Genomic DNA, 25,276 nt, shown 5'->3' with positions numbered 1-25,276 from the left:
GTAAGAGCTGAAGTCCTTACTCTGCTTCGCCCTGACCCTCTCTGACCTCACATCAAACTGCTTTTGGACTCCTGCACTCCAGCCACACGGCTGCCTCCTCCTGGTTCCTGCATGTGTTCTTCACTCTGCCAGGAATGCTCCTCCTCCACAGCCCCACATGCTCACTCCCTCACTTCCAACATGTCTTTCCTCAATGCAACAATACCAAAGAGGATTGCTCCGGCTAAAACAATACACCCTACATTCCCAACCCTGATTTAGTTTCGATCGTAGAACTATCATCACTTTTCATATTAATTATTAAGGATAATGATGTAAATGACTCGTGAAAGCCTAGGTTTTCCTGGCACTGGGATGAAGTTTTCTCCATGGTCCTGACAGTGATATACTGAGTGAGAATATTTTTTTCCATCTGAACAGCTATTTCTTTTTTAGGCCTATAACCAAATATATTTCAGTTAAAGCTATTTTTGAAGCCTGAATTCAGCAATAAAACACCAAGTAAATTTAATAAATATTTATTTCTATTTAGCTGCTTTAAGCGATAGACAGTGTTCACAACACAGAATTCAGAATCCAGCATGATCTTCAGAAGAGCATGGTTGTTACTGAAGTCTGACTACCTGAGTTAACTGCCACTCTTCAAATATCTGTTACTTAAACTCCCAGTGCCTCACTTCCCTTATCTGTAAAGTGGGTTTATTAACATTATTTTCTTCAAAGAGTTGTGAAAAATTAAATGAGTTAACTATGCATAAAGCATTTAGAACAGAGCATAGCATACACTGAGTGTCATGTAAAGCTTCCTGTGACTGTCAATATCAAAGTGATTGCTAAAGGTACGTCAAATCAGGCCATTCCTCTGCTCAAAAAGTCTACAGTGACTTCCTGTTTCACTTGGAATAAAATCCAAAGTGCTTACAATCACCTACAATGTGTTATACCATGTGGCCTCCTACTGCTTCCCCTTCTGCATCAACCCACTCCGCCCCTGCCACACTGGCATTGCTGGGGTTGCTTAGACCAAATCAGCCACACTGGGAATCAGAGGCTGTGTATTTGCTTTTCCTACCCCTGGACCAGTGTGCTTTTAATTAGTAGCATGATATGCACTCCACCTCCTTCACATGTCACCTTCTTAGTGGGATTATTCCTGACCTCACTCCTCAAAACCGCACGTCCCAACCACCATCCCTTATCTCCTTCACTGCTGTGTTTCTCTTGCTCACTGATCACCATCTGATATACTATTTATCAGTAATTTTTTAATTGTTCATTATTTGTCTATCCAGATTATAGACTATGTAAGAGTAGGTAATTTATTGTTCTGTTTATTTCTATATCACCATTCCCTAGAAAATCTGCATCACACTTTATGAAAATTTGTTGAATGACCAAATGAAAGAATTGCTTTCAACAGCTGAAACGTTAGATTTTTGCTACTTACTTTCCATCAGCAATGTTAACAGTTCTGAAGAGGGGATAGTCTTCTGGGGCTGGTTTCCCAGTGTGGTCTTCAAACAGGAAAACCGGTGATCTCCCAACCTCAACACCGAGCTGCTGAATACCATGCTCATTATATATAGACAAAAGGAAAGACTGAATTCCTTTTTTGGGTTTTATTGTAAATAGTATTGAAAAATCTTCTGGAAAAGTTCCTCCTGAGAAGAGAAGGCCAAAGAGTCAGAAATTCCAAATTTCCGAACTATTCCTGGACCATCTTATTATTTGTGAGCTTACTAAGTGCCCTCAATAAGTCACCAAAGTTCAAACGGTAATAAAAATACAAATTTAAAAACCAGTGGGGAGGGGACTCTGTTACGCTTTGTTTGCAATAATTGTTGAAGCTGTATTCAAACTTTACCACCACTTATTCAAAGCACAATGATTATGTAAAACTGAATTCAAAGTTAGGAAACAAGATCGTGGTGCCAGTTTGTTACCGCGAGGAGGGGAAAAAGGCCTCGGTTCTTTGCCTTACCTGACGAAAGAATGCGAACAGAAGACTGAAACGTTGTGGTAAACAGAAGATTTTATTAGCAGAGAAAAAGTTAGTAGAGTGCACCTTCAAGAATTGAAGGTGGGCCAACCCAAGAGAAGAAAAATGGCCTCACTCCTTTGCTTCTCCTGTCTTCTATCCTGGCTTAGGGGCGTTCTCTGACGGCTAGTGTCCCTTGAGTGCTCAGACGCGCCCATCTCCTTTGCGCATGCTCTTACCCAAGATGCACACAGAAAAACCCCTGGGAGGGGCCCAAACCGCAATGCTAATTAAATTATAATGAGCACTGGGTTATGTCAAGCTGGGTCCTTCTCTTTGCGCAGCCACAGCGGCCGCTTCTAACCGGCTTCTTTGTCGGCACTCATTTAGAGAAAGTAGAACTCTTCCAAGCCCCTTATCCTGGGCGCAGGTGTACCATAATTTTCTCGATTGCTCTCTTCCCTTTCCTCTCCCCTTGCCTGGTGCTGATTTCTAACTGCCTAATGAGTTCAATATCAAACACATAGTAAGCACTTTTGAAACACTTAAGTAGCACTTTTGGTGTAAGATTTGCATTTTCTGCCCCTGTCTAATCTGTGGCCATCCATCTTCTCTTTCAAGAGGCTTTGCAAGGACCCAATACATAAAAGTCACCTCTTCAAAAGCTAAAGAGTTTCTGACCAGTTATTCCTATCACACAATGAAGAAAGCTTACTTAAACCATTAGAGCTTTAGATACTGGTTGATTTGATTCTAAATTCAAGAAGGTATATTTTTTTCTTTTCTTTTCCCTCTCACCATCCTATCTTAAATATCCAGCATGGGGCCTGATCTACGTAAGTGGTTAGTAAACATTTATTAAATCAATATATCAAATGATTGCCATAAATATCTCTCAGATAGTTAAGCAATGACTATTATATACATTTTTATAAAAACACTGCATATAAAATTGTGAAGTTTATTTTTCAAAAGTAGTTTTACATATATATATTACTAAGTCTTCTTACTACCTTGAGGCATAAGTAAAGCAGGTATTATTATTTGAAGAATGAGACTGTTTAAATTAAAACGTTTTCTATATGCAAAACTGGCATATACGTGCATGTGTAATCAATGATATCTGGGCCAACACCAAGAGCTTCCATATTCAGTCCATTCATTCCAAATTCTATTATATATAGTAGTATAAAATAATAAAAATGTTATGAGTATGACTGCCATGGAATAAAATTCAAAAGACTACAGAAGACCAGAAATTCCATGTCTAAGAATTTATAGGGGTAAGAAAGATGCTTCTATGTAAATATATTACGTTAAGTCAATTTATCAGAACACTACTTTTCAGCATAAAATGTTAAAATGACCTGCAGTGGTTAGGACTGATTAAATAGAATACAAAATGTCTATATATCTTTTGCAACCACTTAAAATAATGTCATGGAAAGATGTCTTATGAAGTGGAAATTATTTAAAATGTTGAAATTAAATAAGAATGTGTCACAAAGAAAGCAGTCAATTAATTTTAACTATTTGATTCTAATATATCTAGATCTAGATAATTATCTTCAAACTAAAAAAAAAAGTTTACTTAAAATTCTCAATTTTAATTTTTAAAATAGTTTACCAGTATAACTTCATTATATCACAAATAGGTCATAAAAGCCTTGCTCTCATGGCAATAAATATATGTATATATAATATAAAGAGAGGGAGAGTTTTGTTTGATTTGATTTGTATAGTTTAAATTTTATATTTAGGAAAATCAATAGAGGAAAAATAACCATTGTAAATAAAATGGAGAGTTAATAAACACATCAATTAACAAAACACATTTTACCTGCTTATACTACAAATAAAAATTAGGTAATTCAGCCTATTATTGAGGAAGTTTCATAGCAAATAAATTTGTTATTCAAATGAGTAGCTCAGAATGTTGAGAATCCTAAGACTTCTTTCCTTAAATGTACCTCAACTATTCAAATATCTCATACATTGAAAAAAATGATGTGAAAACAATATGAGCTAGGGAAAACTCTTTTTTTCATTTTTGCAAAAGCATTATGAAATAATGTCTACATAGAGACATTTAGAAAGTTTTGGGCAATAATGTACTCATATAAGACTAAAGAAATTGTAACGAATTTTAATTAATCATCCAATTTATACAGTACAGCTTCTGAGAATTGTCAACCTCTAACTACACTAGTGAGTAAAATCTTTCAATTATGAAAGTATTCCCCAATTTTAAATTCAGCAATAAGCTTTTAATTATAATGCTTAAGCTGACCTTTAAAAAAAATTTAGTTGTCTAAAAAATCATGATGAGGCCAGAATGTTCACAATGTAATCTAGGCGCCTCCCTTAGTCTCCTCCCTAGAAGATGCTATTTAGAGTTGTTTATAACCGACTAAATTTATCAGAGAGAATTCACTATGAAATAAGTTCAACAACAGAAATGCAACAACTTAAGATGTGAAATTTTATCTAAAATAGTAATGATCAATATACATGACACAGATAAAATGTGGAATTTTTCATCTTAAATAATTTATGTTTTGAAATGTATAAATACAAACTAAAAATAAAGCAAACCTCTCTGGTAAATGACTGCTGTTAAAGAAAAAAATGCTATTATTACCTTTAATAAAAGTGTATATGTAAATCATATACATATAATAATAATCACAATTCACTGAATATATCAGATTCAATAATGATTCTCAAAATGGGCTTTAACATCAATAGATATTGCGTCCATGAACACACTTGATATATTTGATATACAAAAGCACAATAACTTTATTATTTGATTTTAATTTTTTAACTTGTGGTCAATGTATTTCCATGCAAAATATGTTGCCCTTTAAATAAAATCTCTTTCTTATGTAGCTTAGTGGTTGGTAGGATTTTAAAAATGAAGAGTGAGGGTCATTTTGCATAGTCGGAAAAGCTTCAAGTCTTAAAAAAAAAAAAAAACTATCTCAGCTTCATATCATTCACAGGTTTTATGATTATATTTAAATACTTCACCTTTCTAACTCCCAACCCATAAACTGAGTTTAAATATTCCACAATCCAGGTGGTTAGGAAGATAAAGATTAATATGCACAAAGTTCTTTGCACAGTATCTGTCCTACAGCAGGTTTCTAAAAAGGCCAGATGAAATTTGCAAATCACAGCTTCTATCCAGTTCACATGCACAGAGTTCTCAGATATTTAAATTCAAGGTCTCAGATTGGGACTTTGGAGGACATAGCCCTTAATTCTACAGAATATTACAGTGACAACCTAAAATCCCTTGCCCCTACCCCAGTGTTGAAGTTTCCAATACTACTCCTTATGTTACTCATTAGAAAAGAAGGTGCTATTGTGTCTTTTCATAATGGAAGAAAAAGTATTCAAATAATTTTTCAAATATATTTTCTTACTTTTTTTTAAATAAAAAATACTATTCACATATTCACTGTTCAAATTTTTTAATGGTGAATGTGTCACTGGTAATTTTTGTTAAATGCCCTTTGCATTATTTTGGCAGAAAGCTCTGCCCTCTAGGAAAGTAAGCCTATAATCATTTGAATGGGGTAAAAATGACGTATCTACCATAGATAGCTCCTCTGTCTGAACTACTCACTATTAGAATCGTACACCTAAGACAATGTTGTGAGCAGGCTGAGAATAAATGTTGATATATACTCTGTTAAGTGACATGGAAGGAAATTCTAGAAGCATATGTTGTATTCTTTTTTCATGAATAAAACAAAAGAAATAATCAAATTTATCAAAATAAGTACCACACTAGAAAGGCAGATAAACAGATCCTGAGATGACAAGCCAAATATAAAAAAAAATATAAACTAACTTCTTGAATATCGCTAAAGCTTTCCATTAATCTACTTTTCTCTCTTGAAAATTCCCATCCTTTTCCTGTGTCTGCATTGGAATACGAATAAATATAAAAGCAACTTAATTTTTACTATTCAAAAGTTTCATATTTGACTTGAAAAATACTTCATGGATTTAATAACTATTTTAATTTTATTTTTGAAGTCAGAAAAATTATTCATTAACCATCTTTATATTTGTAGTTTGGTTACTTTTGTCCACCACAAATTATTGCAAAATTAGAAATATTTTGGAAGAATCAATGATTTATCAAAATAAATGTGTTTTCAAAAATACTTTTAAATGCTCTTCCCTGAAAAATATGCTATCTTGTTTTGCAATATTTTTGGCCCCTTGATTCATAATTCTTCTATTGTTACAAAGTAGTTTTATATGAAAATAGGGAATTCGAATTTCTTTCAGTGGGGACAGTAGAGGATAATATGAAGAATTTAAATGATACATTGCTTCTTAAAAGATCCCAAAGCACAAAAAAGGAATGCTTCATATTACAGACAATATTGACCTTGGCAACAGATAAGACCTGCATTAAAAATACTAGCCCCCTGTAATCTGGACAAGTCAGAGAGTCTCAGTGACACTCAGTTTCTTCTTCTGTTAAATTAGAACAAGGACACTCAACTTAGTAAAACATAAGAAAAAATAAATGACGTGTATCCAATAGCAGACAAGCACTCGTAACAAATTACCTGCTTAGAATATGTGATACTCAGAAATTGTCATTTCACTATTCAACCGCTTTCCCTACATTTTCATGATTTCCAGACAATTAGTGCTATTAAGTTAATTAGTGCTTTCACAGGCAGAAAGAAAGTATTCACCGAGTGTTTTTCAAGACATTATGAAAAATCTCCCCACAACAGTACGTTATACAGCATGAGAAAAATAAATAATGATAATCAGCAAGGCAGTAGCAGGCATAGCAATGAAGAGAACGTACCTGAGAATAACTGTTTTGTTGGGGCACTGAGTTGTGCTTGCTTTGAAACTCTGTAAGCAGTATCTGAACCTTCTGAATTCTTTCTGTTTGTGCAAAAGCCCGCTGTTCTTGATATTCCCTCTGGAGAATTGTGAAAATCTAGAGCCTTTAGTACATCGACTGGAGCAGCTGAAAAGTAAGTTAAAAAAAAAAAGAAAACAAATGGAACAAATGCGCTAATACTAAAATAAGTATTTTTTAACAGAGGAAATAGTTTGTAGCTCGAATCTATTTATCACGTGCCATGCTTCCCTAACATTTGGGTAGGGAAAGCTGAGGACTGGCGCAGCATGTAAAATATAAACCATAATATTCTCAAACACTAAATATCTCAAATAAGAAATCAAATGACAGAAAAGCAAAACAGATATTGAGAAAGCCAGCATCGGTATATATTCCACATATATTCCATTAATTTCTAATAGAATCTCTATTCAACTATTCATAATCTAAACAAAGGTGATTTTGAAGATTCAAACCCATAATGAATGTCATATATAAATATTGAAAAATATGCAGTTACTAAGCCATACTGTATACCCAGAGATAAAAGATGTCTAAAAGAATAGGTAGCAAAATATACTTCCCTTATTTTGAGTGCTTTCCCATGTTAGTTATTTACAAAGTATATATGAATATATGTGTACATTTTGTGAGAATGTATATATCTGAGTATCTGTGTGCACCTGTGTTAAGTGTGCATGAATATATGTGTCTATGTATAATTTGTTGATTTTTAATCCTGTAAATTTGCCAGAGTAACTTCATGGACATTGCTTCATGCTTTATGATTTAAATTGGAAGTCCCCTGGAGACAAGTAATTCTTTTTTTCCCCTTTTATGTAGCTGTAAGGTGTCTAGCGCAGGATTGTTCGTTGGCAGAAGCAGAAATTTCCCAAATCCAATCCATTTCCAGTGACCTCCTGCTACCATGAAGTGGTCAACATAAAATAATTTTGGAACCTTAAACCTCCCTTTTGTAAGTATAATCTTTTCGGGTAAACTCAATGTTTCAAACTGCTTTACTGGAATATAATTCACATACCATGCAATTCACTCATTTATCCTGTAGAATTTATTGGTTTCGGTATATTACACTTCTTATGCTATTCATTTTTTAAATTGCGGAAAAATATATACAACATAAGATTTGCCATTTTAACCATTTAAAAATGTACAGTGTAGTAGCATAACTACCTTCGCAATGCTGTGCAACCATCAGCACTGTCTGTATCCAAGACTTTTTCACTATCCCAAATAGAAACTGTTAATCATTCAGCATTAACTCCCTATTCCCTGCTTCTGCCCAGGCTCTGGCAACTGGTCCTCTACTCTCCATCTCTATGAAGTTGCCTATTCTAGAAATTTCATGTAAGTGGAGTCATATAATATTCCTCAAAATGCTAAACATAGAAGTACCATATTACCAAGAAATTCCACCGCTAGGTATATATTTAAACGAATTGAATGTCAGGACTTAAAACAGATACCTGTATGCAAATGTTCTTTGCAACGTTATTCACAACAGTCAAAAAGGTGAAAACAACCGAAGTTTCAATCAATATGTGAGCAAAATGTAGTACAGTCATACAAAAAAAGCCAAAAAAGGAATGAAGTTCTGATACATGCTACAACGTGGAGGAACCTTCAAAACATTATGCTACATGAAACAAACCAGATATAGAAAAATAAATGATTTCTTTTTAGACCCTGAAATTCCCTGGCCCACAACTAATTATGTACTTAATTCACTAGGCAAGTCAAAACATGAATCATGTGGTGTAAGCATTGTTATAAAAACAGATTTTAGAATCCATATTACTCAAAATACTTGTATTTTATTGGCTTTCTATCTTTATTCAAAAATAAAAGTATTCAGAGAAGGCCTTGTGTTGGCCAATGTATCACTAAGCATGTCTGAGACATAGTCCCTACTGCAAGTATTTAGATTTTAATTAAGGAGGCACGATGACTGTTTAAGAGGCAGTGTCTAGGGTTTTATAGAGACACACACAGTACTCTTTTGCACAGAAGGAAAAGACGTCACTTCTGGAAGAAATTGAGACCAATATTATTGATTTGAAAATTTCAGTTGTTGGTTAAAAAATACAGAATTGTCATCAAATTTCAAAATATGTTGAGTTTTATAAATCCACTGTCACTCGGAGGAGTTAATGAGAATGAAAATGGAACTGACTGTAGAATCAGGAAATACCATCACCACAATTTATCACACTCCACAGAGTAGGGAGTGACCTGCAACAGAGTGGTATTCTTTGAAAATTAACAGTTTCAATTAACACTTTTTTATAATAACTAGAGTTAGCTATAGAATGTACAAATGAATAAATGAGTGTGTGAGTAATGTGCATCTGGTCATTTCTTAAATTAATTATTAAATTACAAACATATGTGAATGAAGCTTTATATACTTTTTTACCTTATAACAAATGTTTTCTTTTAATAATAGCAACTGTTTACCTATTTTATCAAGCTACTGAATGAAAATCAACATATCCAGAAGAGTACATATCTGGATTATTAAAAATCAAAAATCCATTTCTTTATGGAAATCAGACATTTTGAAGGGATCATTAACCCTATCAAGTATGATACTCTTTAATTTAGCCTTGGAATATTTAAAAGAATAACAACAATATTCAAGAATACTTTTTGCAGTAGTCCTGCTTGCAATGGCCAATTTTTTAGGCCAGTCAGATACCTGAATATTCTCACATTCTTCTTTTGTCTTGTCATAAAACTAAGAAAATAATAACTATATTAGCTGCGGTGCCCAGAGACCTAATACTTGACGGTCACTAGGCTAAGTTCTTCATAGCTTTAACCCTCACAGATCTTGCAGGCCACGTGCTCTTGTCCCCACTGCGCAGATGAAGGAACTGAGAACCAGAAAGCAAACGAAGCACTCCTGAAGTCTGTGCAACCATTGAATCTGGCTCATTCCACTTTGTCATCCTCATTGCTACAGCCCATAAATAAAAATGCTGCAAAAAGAAACTTAAAACATAAATACACTATATTATCTTGAGTCAGTTCATTGATTCATGTTTATATTTGCTTTAAATTAACCTCAATCCATGCTTCAGGGTATAAATTACTCTGAAGGAGACTGTTTCTAGAAGCACAGCATCTTATCTGCTTATTTTATCTTATCTTCTTGCTCTGAAGCCATTAGCAAAACTACATCGGGAAAGGGTAAAGCCTCCAGGATCTACATGAACACAGCTATGAAACCCGTAATTCTGTGAAGAAAAGGATGCAGCCCCATGGTCAGGGTCCCAGCTACACATCAGTAAATAATACATAAAATGAACCACAACTTTCCTTCTCTCCAAACTACCCTTTAACAGGATGATCGTTTCCAAGAGCACAGGCTTTGTTACATTTGTTAGTTTCTCCTTTGAAAGTAATGTGATAAAAACACACTCCCTCCACAGGACTCAAAATGAGAACTCTATTTTTAAAGCCTAAACCAAGTTCTGTGTAGAGACACATGATATGAAGCAATAATTCACTCTACCAAAAATAATTTAATAGGGATAGGTAATAAGGATTTCAAATAGTTTTTTTCCCCAAAAGTCATATAAAGTTACAAAAACGTAAAACTCAGTTAATCAACTCAAAGTTTTTTTCCTTTCAAGTAAACTAAATCATGAATTAAGCCACTCTGAAATCTGCCTGTTATTTGATCTCATAGTTATAACGTTTAACCAATTCTCATTATATGGGTTCTACGATTTTATATACACTCACACACAGGGAGAAACTATTCTTCATATGTTATTAACTGAACTTCAACTGTTTAAAGATTAAAAGCAATAATTTATTGTAAATTAACTCGATATATCTAAAAAAGTAAAATTTCCATATTCAAATCAATTCTTAAATGTCCTTAATATTTTGTTTCTATGTTGCCAATACTGACACAGACCTTGATTAACATTTCAGATGTATTCAATCAGCACAATATTTTGTTCAATAATATTTTCCTGCCTTTTATTGTAGACTTTTTTGTTTACTAAATGGGAGAATAGGATAGCAGACCCAGTGCTTTACTACAATAGCCATTTAACTGGTTTCAATGCCTTTTCTCATCAATCTGCATACCACCCGCTTAGGGGAGCTTCCAAAACTCCATGCCTCAAGTCACTTTGCTTAAACTCCTTCAGGGAAACCCATTAACTTCCATTTGTATGCATATACCTTGCATAACAAATCCTGATGATCTGGACACACCCACTTATTCTCCCAATTCCCCATCACTACTGCATCTCCATCTCATGACCCCTTAATTCCTTCCTCACTCAGTGTTCCAACCAAACTGGACTCAGACTTCCCAGACTACCCACCATGTTCTTTCTCCTGTCTCTGAGCTTTGATAAATCCTATGCGGAGGAATAAGCAAAATATAACCAATGTGCAATTTCTTCCTGAAAGCATTTCCCATCACCCAAAGCTGGGTTAGATACACTCCCCTCTATCACAGTACTTTTCACACTTAGTTTTAATTATTTGCCTACAGCTGACTTTTTCCAAAACTAAAGGAGAACAAGTACACACACACACACAGACTATATAAAATATTGGTTAACTGTGAAACACAATAATGTGAAACATATAGAAGCAACTTCCTCTGAAGTCCATAGGGCTCTCTTATCTTGAAACAAACATTTGAGAGGGCCTAATCTGTCTTTCCTATTGTGTTCTGTTGAGCTCTTGAACACCTCCACTAACTCACTGATCAGGCTACCCCAGGTCTCTAAGCTTTTCTCCTTGGTGCCTATGGTGTCTGCTTGAGCTACTGCTCTGATGTCACACAATGCTTTGACTGTTTAGTCTCTAATTCATTCCTCCTTTAAACTTCTTCACATACTCCCATAACCAGTAAGTAGTATAGAGCAGCAATGCAATGTGTTGGGAGAGCCAGACTGGTCTGAATCCCACATCTAGCATTTAGCATCTGTGTGATTTGGACACATTTCCTGCTTTGTGCCTCAGTTTCCACATCTGTAAAACAAGAAAAATAAAATGTATACCTAAAGGAGTTTTTGTGAGAGCAGAGTTGATACGTGTAACAATGTCTTAGAAGAGTGACTAGGAAAATTGTGCTTATGGGTTAAGACCTCCTTGATGCCTATTTTTGTATGGTACATGGGATTAGAATGTTTTTATATTTTTACTTGATTAAAAAAATTAAAAGAAGCATAATATTTTATGACACATGAAAATTACATGAAAGGTTTATATTGGAATATAGCTCTACATTCATTCATTTATACATTGATGCTTTTGCACTATAATGACAGAGCTTGGTAGCTGACAGAGATCATACGTCCCACAAAGGCTAAAATATCTACCATGTGGTCCTTTTAAGCTGAGTCTTGAAGGATAGGTTCATCAATGAGGAGGGAGGTGACAGAAATATCAAATATGACAGCATAGGTCCAAGACAGCACAGAGTTCAAGAAAACAGAACTAGTCATGTCCTGATAAGACATCAACATTGAATGAATTTAGATGTCCAAATTCTCCCTGATGCATCATGGCCACTGAAGACCTTGAGAAAAATCACGTCTCCTCCATGAATAGTCACAGCCACAAACTCCAAGTGAGACATCTACACTAACTTCTATCTGTTCTTCCAAGCCCAAATTTTCTGTTCCAGCTGAAATAAACTTTCAGTTTCTAAAATGTACTGTACTCCCTTTGTTGGAGATTTTTTTCAACCCTTCCCTAATAGGCTATGGATAGTTGACTTGATTTTTTTCAGTCCTAACTGTCATTAGAATCCCCTGGAGAGCTTTTCAAACACATAGATGTCTGGGTCCTACTCTGGAACTAATGGAGTAGTTCTCTCATGCTAAATAACTTGAATGACTGGGGTGGGGCCCAGGCATTCATATGCTTTAAGTTTCCCAGATGAATTTAACGGGTAATTAGGGTTGAAACCCAGTGGACTCAGAACTAATGAACCTTTTGATACCAGCCTAGGCATGACGTTCTTCAGGAAATCATTACTTAACCCCACCATGCTGGGTTAAGCGACCCTCTCATATGATCCCAAATGCCCTATATTCCTCTTGGATAACTCCACACTCTATTTTGTTTGCTTGCTTAGTTATCTCATTTTCATGCTGTGTGATCTCAGGCACAGTGTAGGTCTAAATTGTGGTCGTGATCTCTCTGTTACCTCTCATGCCACTTAATTTCTTTCTCTCTCTCTCCCTCTTTGCCAAGCTTGTAATTTGTTGGTTAATGTCTGCTTCCCCTGATAGACTGTAAACTATCTGACAGGAAACATTGGCAGTATTGATGCTCACTGTGGTATTCATAAATACCACCGCAGCTGACACAAACTAAATAATCAACAGAGATGTTTCATGAATGAGTGAATAAATGAGTAAATGGCCAGCTACATCCTGTCTCAGAGTTGAAGCTTCTTTCTCATCCGTCTCAGAAGGAAAAAGAAGAGGGCCGGGGAAGTCGCCTTTATAAACAGCACCTTGACGAGCTTGACAAGTGGTTTCCATTCGTATCAGGGATGGCGAGAACATAGGTCTGAGGTGACTTTTCTAAGGTATGTGAGATGCTTTCCCCACTACTTGAAAGTCAATTATCCTCACCTGTGCTTCACATCCCAGGCCACATATGAAGTACATCATTAAAGAGAGAAATAAAAATGAAACACAGAAAGAGTTATAAAACATCTCCCACCCAGTCATGAAATGCATGCATTGTTGCCCTAGATAAGTATTAAAAAAAAAAAAAAAGGAGTGCTCCTGTATTCCCGTGGTAGTGAGATGAAGGACTGGCAAAAGGAAAAATAAGAGAGAAGTGATTATCTGTTACAATTTAACTGCTATCAATGCTCTGCTATATTTCAAAACCATAAGAGCCCTTAATAAAGAGTCTAAAATGTAGGATATGACAAGTGAATAGACAACAATTAATAACTCAGTTTCTGCCGTGGGAACAGCTCATCTTCTAACCCACGTTCAGCATTTATTATCTGTGTAAGTTTGGGTAAGCTACTTACCCCTCTGAGACTTTTAGTTTCTTCAGTATAGCCAAATTTTGACAATGAAATAAGGCATTTTAATTTATGAGGATTATGTTTAAGACATAGAAAGCACTCAATGAAAATAATACTTAAAAGCACTATTGTATCAACATTTTAACCTTTTTGAACATCTCTAATAGTTCCAATGAGCAGCACCAGTGTCTCCCTGGAACTGTAATTCACCTGATTTCTGTTATTCATTTCCTCTGACTACCTTGGGAAATCTATGGATAGTCAGTAGAAGACTGAACAGTTTTCTGTCTCTAAAGGTCCATTAGATATCATCCATGAAAATTATATGATGCTTAGCAATCTCTCCAGCATGTTCTTATGTTATCCTAGGGACATGTAACCCCAGGAGGCTTCCTGGGACTTAGCTTAAGCAACAAGTGAATCTCAAATCTATATTTTTGTGTTCACTGCTCCATTACCACCCTGTAGCACCACTTGACATTAATACATTGATATCATTAATATTTTTCACTTTCAACAATTGTGTCTTCACATTGCATAGATATTAGTATAACTAAATTAAGCCTGATTTGCTATTTGTTAAAAGATTTTTTAAAGAACTAATATTTCAGTGTCTTTCCTCTGATGCTATTCCTGCATTTATTTCAGACACACATATGCCACATACCAACCTTGTATTATAAACCAACATGAAGTATTACAAAATAAAACAGATCAACTTAAATTTTCCCATATTTAAAGAGGTGTGGAAGTCCATCTTTAAATGCCTAAGTGGCATAAATAATGGCAATTAAATCACATAAGTGACCTATGTTCCAACACAACTCTATTTGGCTTAAATTACCAGATTTTTTTGTCTGTATTCTATAACCTAATCATTGTAGACAAAAAAAGTACAAAATGAGAGAAATGAACCGCTTGAATACATTAGTAAATTGCAAGTTTAAGATTATAGTCATTCAGTTTAGATTAAATATTCCTGGGCATGGAAAGTGTTTACAGTTTATTTTCCCCCAAGGAGTTCTACATTAAACTTAAATGTTTTGCCATTTTAAGCCTATTTTTAAAGAATATATTTCCCTACAGGAAAAAAATGAATAAAATAAATGTAAGCACCTCAAGACTCAAGTTTTGGAGAAGAAATATCTTACGCTTCTTGGGAAAAAATGGTATTTGATATTCAAACAAAGAACAGCATCAAATTGAGAATAACATGGACAAAGACAATATAAAACAGGAGCCTGGAGTTTTAGGAGTTTTATAGTTAATTTTATGAAACCAAACACTTAACAAACCTGTTGGTACTACCATTTCAGAAAATAAAAACTCAATGATCAAATGTAAATGTACTTCCTTATAACTCCGTGAAAATACCAGTTTTTTGAAAAAGAATCAATTACACAGTGAAATTCAAAATTGGAAAGGTCAAGGACAAAAATCCATAGTAAAACATTCTGAAGTGGAACTAATGGAAAAATACGACTCATCAAAATCATTGTACTCGCGACCAGTCACTGTTCACGATTTATTCTAATTCTGACCTACCTAGTGGTTAAGGGAAATCTGCAAAACACAGGATCCCAGATTTAATGTTAATTAGGAACAATTAATGAATTTGCTTTTAATATCAACATTTGTTTACATCTTCCTGATGAAATCTAAACTGTAATTGCTTTCTAGGGCTACAGCTGGAAACATCTTCCCTCTACTTTCTAAGTAACTACAAGTCTTACCTCATTGTTCTAGTAAACCAGTGAAACAAAGTACAAACTCCCATTACTATTTCCACATGACTATAACTCCTTTTTTTAAAATTAATTTTAATTTATTTTTATTTTTAATTTTTGGTAGGGGAGGTCATTAGGTTTATTTCTTTATTTGTTTGTTTATTTATTTATTTCAATAGAGGTACTGGGGATTGATCCCAGGACGTCATGCATGTTAAGCACGCATTCTTCCGCTGAGCTATACCCTCCCCCTCAACTATTATCTCTTAAAACAACTGGATCAATGTGCTCGGTGGCTATCAAAAAAGTACAATATTTTACTATGTGGAATTTGGCTGTCATATTGTCTATATCTAAATATGTAAAATGAAATGAAAAGCCATGGGAATTATTTGGAGAAGTATGGCCTAGAAGCTGCCCAGATTATTTAAGGCAATATTTGTACTCTAAAATTATTTGATTCTATATTTTATACAAAGCCTTAAAATAAAACCTCAACCTTTATTTTAAATGTCATTACCTTTCATAAATGACAAGTATTTGAGTGGTAGCAAAGAGAAAAACAAAGCACTGAATGAGCAAAGGGAGGGTTGAGGAGGCATGGATTTCAATATAAAACAAGAAAGACAGGAAAAGCCTCGATAAGAAGATGATATTTGAGCAAATTCTAGAAAGCCGTAAGATGTTCCTCTACCCTGATATTTTTACAGAATGGCACTGTAAGCAAAAGGAATAGCAAGTGCAAAGAACCTAAGATAGGAGGTGGTCCAAGATAATGGAGGAAATGTAAGGAGACAAATATGTCTCCAGCAAAGGAAATACTAGGGGTATAAAAGACGAGGTCAGAGAAGTAAGGGTGAGGTCATGCTGAAGGCTGATTGTATAGGTCCTGTGGGATCTTCAAGGAGTTGGGATTTTATTCCAAGTGAGATGGAAAACCACTGGAAGTTAAGGAGAGAGAAGTAACATGAACCAACTACTGTTTCAGACAACTGTGGCTGGCTATGTTGAGAACAGACCCTAGGGTCACTGGAGCGGAATCAGGGAGCAGAGAAGAAGGATTGCTCTAGTGTAAAATTTTGTGGGTTTTTTGTCATCTTGGACTGAGAGATGAAGTACTTTGTCAGATTCTGGACATATTCTAAACACAGAGCAGACAGAAGTTGCTGATAAGTGGATGTGGAGTATGAGAGAAAACGAGTCAAAGCTGACTCCAAGCTTTTGAGCTCAAACATCGTGACTAATTGTGTTGCCATTAACTGAGATGGGGAAGACTGAGAGGAACAGATTTCAGGAAGGGGGTTCTGCAATTCAGTTTTGAGCATGCTAATTTTGACTTAGTAAATGCCACTGGAAATAGCTGAAGAGGCCTTTGAATATATGAATCTGAAGTTCAGGGGCAAGGTCTGGGATAAAAATGAAACTGTGGGAGTTGATAGCCTATTAATGCTATTTTAAATTATAATTAATTTAAGTAAGGTTATGGTTATTTTAAAACTCTATTTGATGGACATTTCCCTGAAATAAATCATTATGATTTAAAAATGCTTACAATAAATATTTTGTTCTTTCAAATAATCAATGTAGAGATCTTGGTCCAACTATTAACCCTCAGAAACAAAAAAATCACTATGTACACTTTATGTTCTAAAACATGCTATAATTTGGTTAGTAACAAGAACAATCATGTGTTAAGGTTTAAAAATGTTAGGCTACTTTGTCTTATAATAGATTTTATAAATGTGTTGAACATACTCCTTTCTAAACTAGGAAGATTATTCACTCGTATTTTTCAACTCTATGATGGTCATAGCTTCATATTAAGTGTGACTTAACTGTACTAAAGTATCATTCAGAACCCCAGGTGACTCTACAACAGGATGGCTATTCCAGAAAAAGCAGCATGGCCCTACTTCCTGGTTATTTGTCAGAGAAGCCAATGGTTGCAAGCAATTGGAACCACCTAGTAGGGATAGATATCAAAGTATGCACTGACCCTGCCAACTTAGCAGCCTCCCTGCACTTTTCAATTAGTCACATGATTCCATTCTACAGAGAAAAATATACCCATATTGCCTTGTGTTATGTCTTGTCCCCTAATCCAGCACTCTCCTGGTAACATACATACTCCATGAGACTAGATGGCATACCATCTTCGTAGTCCTGGCACCTAATACAATGACTGCACATCGGAAAGAGTCATTTAATTTTCATAGTTATTGAACAACCTCAATCCTGAACTTTCTCATGTCATAAAAAGCCTATATGAACTGAAAGTCAAAACCAGAAATGATGTCACGACTTCAAGAATGGCAAAGGAAGAACAAACACTAGGTGAGACTGTGATGTTGGAAACGCATGGTCAAAGTTATTAAAATACATTTATTATAAAACTAAAATTATATTTTCAATACAATCATTTGACTTTAATGTTGAGAAGAGCAATACCTATTGGCATTTGTTATACGCTATGGAGAGGAAGATTTTTTAAAAAAGCATCATCAATATCAAAATCATAATCATTTGATCTACTTAAATCAGTTTTTGCAGAGCCAGAGCTGTTTGGCAATGAGGTATTTATCAAATGATATGCACCTAGCAGATAAATAACTTTTCACTTGACTTCCAGTGCCCTGTTACACAATTCAGGCATATCCTAATTTCTGTATACATTATTTCCTATTACGGAAGGTTCATAAACCTTTGGTTGTACATCAAAATTATCTGAGCTGCAATCAACACCTTATCCTCATTTAACAAAAATGTACCAAATGCTTACTATGCAACAGGCTCTGTTCTTTGTGCTTAGGGCACACTAAATAAAGCAGATAAAAATGTTTATCCTAATGATTTTAGTGGAACTAAAATATACAACAGATAGGAACAGAATATAAAAAATACAAAATTTTCATCCAAAAAATTCTACAACTACTATATATTAATCTTAGTAAGCGCTTGAAATTTTACAGACTCCTTGCCTTTCGAAGATGGTATTTCATAATATAATAATTATATGAGTAATATGTAAATTACTTTCTAACCTGAAGAATTAGTTTACTAAAATAAACAAAGTAATAAACATAGACAGGCTACTCTTTCTAATAGTTATGAAGCAAAATCAGACAATCCTTAATAGCACATAAAATTGAAATAAAAGGTTCAGAAATGAATATATGACAGGAATTATCCCAATTAATGCTTTTACACATTGATATCATTCTTGGATTTAACTTTCTTGTTCACCAGTAGACAAGTGAAATGATGATTTATGTTACTGTCAAAGCAAAAATATGACTTCATATATTGTTTTTCTCTTTTTGATTACTATGTTAAAGCCAACTACAGTTTTAGAGGTAATATGGTCAATCAATTGCTTCAGATATATAAAGATATCTTGGAGAGACTGTGCAAAACTATTTTCCAGCTGAAGACAGCTAGAAAGAAGTAGCAATTCATTTACTTTCAGAGAATGAGTAGAGGAAAAGGGAGGGAGGATCTAATTACTGCAAACAACAAGACGTGAGAAGGTCACTTCACTCCACTCCCAGTTAACTAGATTTTGACCTTGTTTCAATCTGTTGAGCAAGGTAAAATAATTAATAATCGAAGCAGTGACTATATCATATACTGTGCATTCTGGCATCTTGGCAGACACTAGGGAAAGAAAGAAAACTAAATCACAGTCATTATTCCCCAGCTACTCCTAAAGGAAGGCTAACATATGAATCAGAATTTTAAAAAATAATTATACTTTGTGTGTGTTAGGGGGCAGGGTTCGAACCACGTGTCTTTCAGATACATTTTCCCCATTGATTACATTCCAAACAGCTTTTAGATAATCAGGTCTGATATTTTTATATTGCAAAGTAATAAACATACTCCCATACATCAGTCCCATAAAGTGGAATAGACCTGTTGTTCTTTATAATGGATTCTGATTAGAACAGGCAGCAATTTGTAAGTGTCCTTGTTCTTTAATGAAACCAGGCCAACCCTAAAATGAGCCTTGAACACTAACAGATACAACTGTCAACTTCTCCTTAAATTAGTCAAAGGAAATAAAATAACATTTTCTAGCTTCCACTAGAGAATCCACTCCCCTTTGGGTTTTCCATCATCATTAGGGCTTAGGTTTGTCCCTAAAATGGAAAGGGTGTCGGGTCCGCCACCACTGAACTTTAATACAAACTGAAGAGCTACCTGAATTGTAACATCACCTTTCACCAGAGTTTCTTTATATTTCTCCTTGGTGACATTCAAGTTATTCACACAATTTACATATTTGCTGTGGTGCAGCTACATGATTTGAGCATTAATGTTGGGCCCCAGGGTACCACAATCATAAACAAAGTCAGGCAGGCTGTGCAGAAGCAGTAAGAATACACTACATAGTGAACATGGACAAGTGATCAAGAGCAAGGGCTCTCTGGGTTCCAATCCTGGGTCCATCTCATAGTAGCTGTATGACCTTAATCGAGATAATGAACTTCTCTGTTTTTCACTTTCCTCATGGGTAAAATGGAGATTTTAGTATTAGTTTGCTTCCAGGGCAATTGTCAGAATGAAATGATATGCTATATGAAAAGTGCTTACAACAGGACCTGGTACGTAATAAGCGTGCGCTCAGTGTTACAGCTTATTATTACATATGCCTGGAGAGATGAAGCTTGAACTAAATCTTGAAATATGAGAAGGCATTTGCTAGATGGATGAGAGGGGAACAGATATTCCAGGGAAAGAGAACAGTGCGTTTAAAGATAGGGGAGAATACAGGCAAGAGGTTTAATGTGCCTGAAGTGCAGGATGAATGGGAGTGGGGCTGTAGCAGGTGGGAAAAGGCTGATCATGACCTGGACACACAGAGGGACACATCCTGAAGGATGCTCTACACTATGCTGGACCATTTGGATGACACATCTGTCCTCAAAACCAGTGAAGTATTTGAAGACTCATCAGGGTTCAAAAAGAAGAGTGACAGGAGGCAGTAGGCTGTGCACCTCTCTTGGTCTAAAGAGAGAAGGGGAAATACCACTCTAATATTTACGGCTCTTTCTCTGCAGAGTGATCTAAGCGCAAAGTACGAAAGTTCGCTAGAGCTTCTTATTAGTTTTGTCAGGAATTGCAATGACTGCTCTTTCTGGCAGTCGTCCCTTTGGGAAGCTGTTTGTGAAAATCTGAGTAGGGAAGGAAAGCCAGCCACCTCCTACAGTCCAAGGTTCACTCCTTTAAGCCCGGATGTCAGTCTACCAGTCAGACAGAGGAAGGAAGCTTCCACTGACACTCTGTGCGCCCAAGTTCTATGAATAGGGACCTTCATTGGCCTGTACAGTACAGGGCCATTCAAGAGCAATTAAATTTGGTTAAAATAAGAAAGAAATGCTTTTTAAGGGAAAAAAAAGAAGGTTTGAGGGGATTGCAAAAGATGATTGTGCTAAAGCACTTTTACACAGGTTTGTTTTAGTTCTCAATTGTCAAGTCGTATTTAAGCTGGTCTCTTACTCTGAAATATGATAACCTTTCTTTTCTCTGAGTTCTTTCTCCTAAATTAATAGCACTGTCTCTAATTCCATGCGCAGCAAGCAAAGAGTTTATTTTACCAGATAACAGTAGGTCTGGGGATCAGCCAATGTCTAAAGAACCACTAGCCAAGTCAGTAGTAGGCCAAAGACTGCAACTGATAAACAGATACTACTCGCTAAATCACTGTAAAATTGACTTTCATCTTCTCTACCAGCTGGTATCATTCACATTGAGTTCTGACACAACTGGAAGCAGAAAAAAAAGACACATCCGTAAAAATAAGATCATATTAGGGTTTTGAAAGGAGAAATAAATATATTAGACACATCATAATGTAGAAGGCAGTTAAAAGGAAAAACAAAACCTTTAGGTTCTGAATTAAATCGCAAAAAAAATTAGAATAGGGACGCCATTATAGTACACTAGGAGTTACACTGAAAACTGCATTTAAACTGGACTCTGTAGTGACAGAATTTAGGGAGCACTGCAACTTTTTAGAACATCTGTGTGTACTCTTTCTTCTCTGCTAAGGAACAAAACTTCAATGGTCAAAAAAAAGTGTGGTTTCCTCTCCCAGCTCAGGTCATATTTCCCCAGTATTAAATAAGGGAAGTGGAGGAGTAAAAGCAGAAATGCAGATCAGCTCTTAGCCTCCACGCTGTAGTTGCCTTGAATTCCTAATGGTTACACCAACTGCACTTAATTATTTCTCCAAAGGTAGACAAGAAAGAAAAGTACTTAGGATACTGTAAGATTCTGGCTTTTAAGCACCTAACTATCACCATTATAAAATATAAAATGCTGGTGATGGTTCAATATTTATAAAACCCTATATTTATATAAATTGTCAATCACGAGTATAGGTATTAATTTCCATAGTATCTCCTTCAAAACCCTAAGGACATGTACTACATTTCCCAAAAGACAGAAAATACTTCATTTGGTAGAAATACTAGCTCTACCATATACCATACCACATAGTTGTGGCCAGCACAACACATCACGGTAGCCCATTAAGAGTGACTACTTCCCTATAAATTAACTGTCCATTTACTCCTGAAGTAAAAGGTGTTTATATAATTTCAGATGCTTTGACAATCCAAAATAAAAATTTAATATGATTTACACTACTATATGCTCTCTTATTTTTTTCCCCCAAAATCGACCACTTGTTTGGAAAATAATTACTGTTAAACAAACAACTCATATTGAATAAAAATCCATTCATTATCTGACTTATTAATAAAAACCATAGAGTTATACATGTTATATATCACCCAATCAACCTAAAGTCAATTGGAAATGCATAGAAATTTGACATTATTTGCCTTATTTGAAATAAATATATAACTTTCTTAGGTTCTTGAAAATTCAGTTGTGCCTGGTCCTCCATTAACGACTTTAGAGAGAATGAAAAATGATATTCTTAATCCAGCAACAAATGTATACAAAAAAAATTTACGAACTATTGTGCTTTCTATTCTGATACAGATAACCTTATAGAATTATGAACTAGGTATAATAACAATTACAAGTTATCAAAAATGACCTATGTCTAAACTTAGGAAATTGAGGAATTTTTAAATGCATTCTATAATTGCCTATTCATTTCTCTTAAAATCAGTCATTTTCACTTAATCTATCTTCTCACTAATCTATAAACTTTGGAACGTACATGTAAGTAGCATTTGGTCATTCCATATTCCACTAATATATATACACTTAAATAATAATTCTTTATCCTATAAAGTCTCAGATTACTATTATTTAAGGCATTTTTATCACTATTGCAGATCTTTTCTCTCATTTAAAAAAATCTTGAATGTTGTAAGAATAGTTTTATATTTTTTTGAGAAAGAGGATTCTCTATGCCTCAGTTTTTGAGAAAGAGGATTCTCTATGCCTCAGTTTACTATGTTAGTAAAGTGAGAAGGTAGTTTAGAGAAGCAATTTTTATAAGAATTTCTATCTCTAGCATTCTCTTAAAAAAACCTGAACATCTTTTCTTCCTTTGAAAAAAGCTTTTTATTATACAGGCTCAATCAAACTTGATTTGAGTCCATTCATTATCATGACATAGGTAGCGTTTCAATAAATCAACAAGAGCAAAGAGGATCTGTCTCGGAAAAGAAGTAAATTTTTAGAAAAGAAAGGTGACTACTTAAATTTTCTTTTGCTGGAATCCTACATGCAAATCTGGAAAGCGGTTCATGTTAGCCTTGCTATATTTCAGGGATAACTTAACTTGAATAATGTGCTCCTTCAATTTTAGTCACAAATTGAGGCAAACACAGAACCTAAAAATTAATTAAATAAATCATAAACAATCATACATACTATCTTTTTTTGCAACTTCATAATTTTTTTAAAACTCTAGGAATACCTTGCAGAGAGTTGCTTTTATAAAGTAGATTCTAGTTAAGTATTAATTATAAAGTGATCTGTCACATTAAGATATTAATAAACTCGGTTTCAGAACTAATAGATAATTTTGTGAAAGTGTCTATAACTAACTGAATATATATGTGCCACCTAAACCGAGGCTATCTGCATAAAACATGCAGGAAGATGCATCTGATAAGATGTCTATTTTTCTTGTTTCTCTGTTACAGACTTTGTCAATTTTGATTTAAAAAAACAAAGAGAAAGACAATATTAATAACTGTAGAAGACACTACATTTGTTATCAGAAGCATATCTGATCCTTTAACTGATTTCTGATTAAGAAACCACAGGGCCAAACTTGATCTCTTTGCAAAGTTGGATTAGCACATACTCTGGAAGCCAGCACCATTTCACCTGCTGATCCCAGGCACTCAAAACACTCCAGCAGGGCTCACTACCAATTGCTGACAAACTTTAAAAGTTCCTCGTAAAATTAATAAACTTTTTTGCAAGGCACAGTATTGGCTTAACCACCAAAGGTTGAACACCATTTTAATTAGTGAAAAATTATTCAATTAGATATTATTTTTTCTTTGTACTCAATTTCGCTTACATCTTTTTAAAACCGCTTAAAACCATCTATCATAACACAATCACGGACTATAGTCTATAAATTCCAGGTAAGTCTCAGGTTCTATCTATAATAAATAATGAACTAATTGAAAATGGAATCTATAAATTCTTGAGATAAAACATTTATATTAACCATGAGTAAATATATGAAACATGAAATTAAAGTTAATGTAGATGAATACATTATAAAAATAATGCTTACTCTTTTATACTAAATCATATTAAATACTAAAAATTTTGAATAAGTATGCTAAAGATTATCAAGTGATAGAGTTTGGATTTGCAAAGTAAAATAATATGACTCTGTGAATTAATAAATTTTCTTTTAATGCATTACTCCAACAACTTTTCTCTGCAAGGTTAGAAGCTTCTGGATCCTAACTACACATTTTTAGAGTCTAATTTATTATGAACCCAGAACTTCTTAAGGTTTTAGTGTTTTTAGTCCAAGAAATTATAAACGCTAGGTGAAAACAGGCTGTTTTAAATTATCTTTTGGGTTAGCAACCAAATCACACCACTATATCTCAGTGAAATCAATGAATTACAGTATAATGCTAGTCTATAATACTTCATTTAGAAACTTACTCATTGTTACTTCAATTACAAATCTAAAGGCCAGACACTTAGCTTAGTTTTCCACACATCCTGTATGATGTTTTAGGCTAGGGTTTCCTTTTTCAGCATCAATATACTATTTCCTTTTTGAAGTTTATTAAGTTGCAAGAATGCATACAAGAGTAGGTTTAAGTAAATATGTAGCTTCCAGCTAGGCAATAAGCAACTTGGTGAAACAAATATCAAATCTTATAATACGAATATCCAACAATCACATAACATTCAAGACATTTCGCCAAAAATGACAAACAGAAACAACGTATGGTCCTTAAACTTTGCTATTTCTCACATTAGATGGCTTTATAATAATACGGAAGGCTCTTTGTCCAACATTTATTTGGTCTGGAACTGAGATATTTTCTTTTTTAAGTGTGTTAAATCTATGCAGCTAGATTTAAAGAGAAAATTATGCATTACAGCTGTAAAAATTTGATCTTTCTGATATCCTTAGAGCTTGAAGGAAGGCCCAGTGTGGA

General features: G+C 34.5%; 1 protein-coding gene and 1 pseudogene across 3 annotated transcripts in view; both read right to left on the bottom strand.

Moving 5' to 3' along the window:
* Positions 1 to 25,276, bottom strand: part of COL11A1 (collagen type XI alpha 1 chain) — a 189,117-nt gene that overhangs the window by 161,328 nt on the left and 2,513 nt on the right. For all 3 annotated transcript variants that reach the window (XM_072968109.1, XM_072968110.1, XM_072968111.1), the window contains 2 exons: positions 6,825 to 6,992; positions 1,448 to 1,661 (listed from right to left, as the gene is read on the bottom strand). In XM_072968109.1, coding sequence (XP_072824210.1) covers positions 1,448 to 1,661; positions 6,825 to 6,992 — 382 coding nt within the window. The remainder of the gene's footprint in view (positions 1 to 1,447; positions 1,662 to 6,824; positions 6,993 to 25,276) is intronic.
* Positions 19,390 to 19,946, bottom strand: LOC102541414 (superoxide dismutase [Mn], mitochondrial pseudogene; annotated as a pseudogene).

This window comes from Vicugna pacos, chromosome 9, assembly GCF_048564905.1.
Source record: "Vicugna pacos chromosome 9, VicPac4, whole genome shotgun sequence".
Classification (NCBI taxonomy): Eukaryota; Metazoa; Chordata; class Mammalia; order Artiodactyla; family Camelidae; genus Vicugna; species Vicugna pacos.
The sequence above is the reverse complement of the archived record's forward strand: the minus strand, read 5'-3'. Positions and strand labels throughout refer to the sequence as shown.